The sequence below is a fragment of the Hylaeus volcanicus genome, unplaced genomic scaffold (genome assembly GCF_026283585.1).
Source record: "Hylaeus volcanicus isolate JK05 unplaced genomic scaffold, UHH_iyHylVolc1.0_haploid 11091, whole genome shotgun sequence".
NCBI lineage: Eukaryota > Metazoa > Arthropoda > Insecta > Hymenoptera > Colletidae > Hylaeus > Hylaeus volcanicus.
The window spans coordinates 1-2,710 of NW_026532442.1; the positions used below are offsets into that span (position 1 = coordinate 1).

At 38.3% G+C, this 2,710-nt stretch overlaps 1 protein-coding gene across 1 annotated transcript; it reads left to right on the forward strand.

Annotated features, from left to right (window-relative positions):
• The first annotated feature begins 302 nt into the window (after positions 1 to 302).
• On the forward strand, positions 303 to 2,577 carry LOC128882353 (facilitated trehalose transporter Tret1-like). The gene is made up of 2 exons (XM_054133937.1): positions 303 to 462; positions 2,000 to 2,577. The coding sequence occupies exons 1-2, from the start codon at positions 378 to 380 to the stop codon at positions 2,458 to 2,460; spliced, it is 546 nt and encodes a 181-aa protein (XP_053989912.1). The 5' UTR covers positions 303 to 377; the 3' UTR covers positions 2,461 to 2,577.
• The last annotated feature ends 133 nt before the right edge of the window (positions 2,578 to 2,710 follow it).

The following is a 2,710-nucleotide window of genomic DNA, read 5'->3' on the forward strand; positions in this document are numbered from 1 at the left end:
CGTACAGCAACCAATTTAAAATAAATGGTTCCTGTACGAATATGCGGTAGTGCCACATTATGTACGGGGAGGCATTATAATTTTTCATGTACTTAACATCGAGACGCTACCTCGTCTCTAGATTCGTACAGCAACCACTTTAAAATAAATGGTTCCTGTACGAATGCTTATTACACTGACTGTATGTTCGTCTCCGATTGTATCTTCCATACATCGTTAAACAAGATGTCACCGTATGAAACATTTTTTTTTAACAACAACCTACACTAACTACTAACACGTGTTCCTCATTTTCTCATTAACATCACATCGTTGAATTATTTCAGATCGCGGCTTGCGTCATATCCGCGACTTTCCACATATCGGTGGGACTGAGCATGGCGTACTCGGCCATTCTCATTCCTCACCTGGAGGCCACGGACTCTGATTTGCGCGCCACTAAAGTGGAAACTTCCTGGATAGGTGAGCAACTCCTGAGACGCGATAAATTAAGTACTGATGGTGAACAACGACGATAAGTATGCGCGAAAGCCGTGGATCGCTCGTTCATCTAAACGAGGACATGCTCGTGCAAGAATTAACATCGTGGGAAGCGATAATTGTTACGGTTTTACAAGCACTTGATGATTTTATTATGATCTCTACGAAGGGAGAGTGTAATAAAATGTTAGATAATAGCGGATCTATCGTCTGCACTAATTGCCTGCATGGGTTGCACGCAAGATAAAATATAGGTCGGCCATTAACAAATTTTGACATATACACAGGAATACACAAAATGGCTGCTCTTTACTTTGGGGCACCAAAAATTATGAACCGTTTTATGCACCATTTAGTAGTTTTTGATGCCTAGATTACGAAAATGTAAGTAAAAATGTTACGAGTCCAATAGTTAAAATGATACAAAAAAATGGTTAAATGGTACAAAAAAAAGTTCATAATTTTTGGTGCCCCGAAGTAAAATTTAACCCACAAAATGTAGCGGTGTGCACGACTCAATTGACACAAAGTAATGTGTATTAACCGACTTCGAAAAGGAGGAGGTTACTCAATTCGACATGTATATTTTTTTTTTATTTTCTTTTTTATGTATGTTACTCGATTACGCCGAGATCTTGTGGAGCATGTCTCCGGGGTGGTCCCATGATAAACAAATTTTGGGATTTCTCATTGTGATGTCAAGTATGATTAGGATTACTTTTCAATACTACGCCATTTATACCAATGCTTTGGTATTTTTTAATTCATAGTAGTATCATCATGGTTCTATCATCTGCTATGTTGTAGCTCATGATCAGTGTATTTCTTAGCTTCTTACAAGGAAACATCGGTGACTGTTACACCTCGATTTTGATGAAACTCTGTACATACACTTGCTTGTGTTTCTACCAGTAGCTCAATTTCTACCAGTTGTCGCTAATAACCACATTTAAGATGTTGATGGGACATTAAATCTATACAAAAGGAAAAATGTGAATCGTTTGGGGTGTTAATCAATTAAATTCATTTATTTCGACGTAGAATGAAGTATAATACAATTGTAAAACAACTACATATCAGTTTAGTATAGTTATAGTTATGGGTATTGAAATACTCACGTACCAAAATACATATAGATATATATACATAGATTCAAATAGATTCTAGTCTATGCGTACCCCTGAATTTTAATATTAGAACTTACTACAAGTGTATTGAAATATACACTGAAAGTAGGAAATCTCACCATCAAATCTTTCAAAAGTTAAATTGAAAATACAGTTACAAATTAAACACAACAACACAAAATGGAAACAACATTGTTTTACAAATGTAAAACAACTATTAACATATTAGAACTTACTACAAGTGTATCAAAATATATATTGAAAGTAGAAAATCTAACTATCAAATCTTTCAAAAGTTAAATTGCAAGTACAATTATAAATTAAACACAACAACACAAAATGAACTGTGGATGTATTTATACACGTGTACTGAGGAATGATTGTTGTTTCAGCTAGCGTGGTGGTGGTGTGTGCACCCTTGGGTGCGCTGATAGGTGGATTCCTGATGGAGACGTTGGGAAGATTGAGAACTCTCCAAATCGGTGCGATTCCATGCGTGGCAGGGTGGATCCTCATTGCACTTTCAACGAATATTCCGATGCTGTTGGTCGGCCGCTTGTTAACTGGACTGGCGACGGCTTTGGCAACCTCTCCAGCCATCGTATACATTACCGAGGTCGCACGACCAGAGTTAAGGGGATCGATGATATCCTTTGGTCCGACTTTGGCCTCTTTCGGCATGGTCCTCTCGTATTTGAAGGGCGCGTTCATGCCCTGGAGGCTGGTAGCCTGGCTCAGTATTATTTATGCCGTTGTGCCTATCATTTTGGTGCAAGCGTTTGTACCTGAATCGCCTGTGTGGCTGGTTTCCAAGGGTCGAGTGGAGGAGGCGAAAAAGTCACTAGAATGGTAAGGAACATACCTTGATACAGTAAAGAACATAGCTGTACCAATAATCACAGATTTGCCATAATAAATACAGGCTGTTCCAGAATTCCTGTAAGAGCCGGAAATAAGGGATAACTGAGATGATTCTGAACAACAATGTCCTTTGCAAAAATGTCGGATGAGGCTTCGTTAATAATTCAAAAACAAAGCCCTATCCGACATTTTTGCAAAGGAAATTGTTGTTCAGAATCGTCTCAGCTACCCTCCATTTCCGG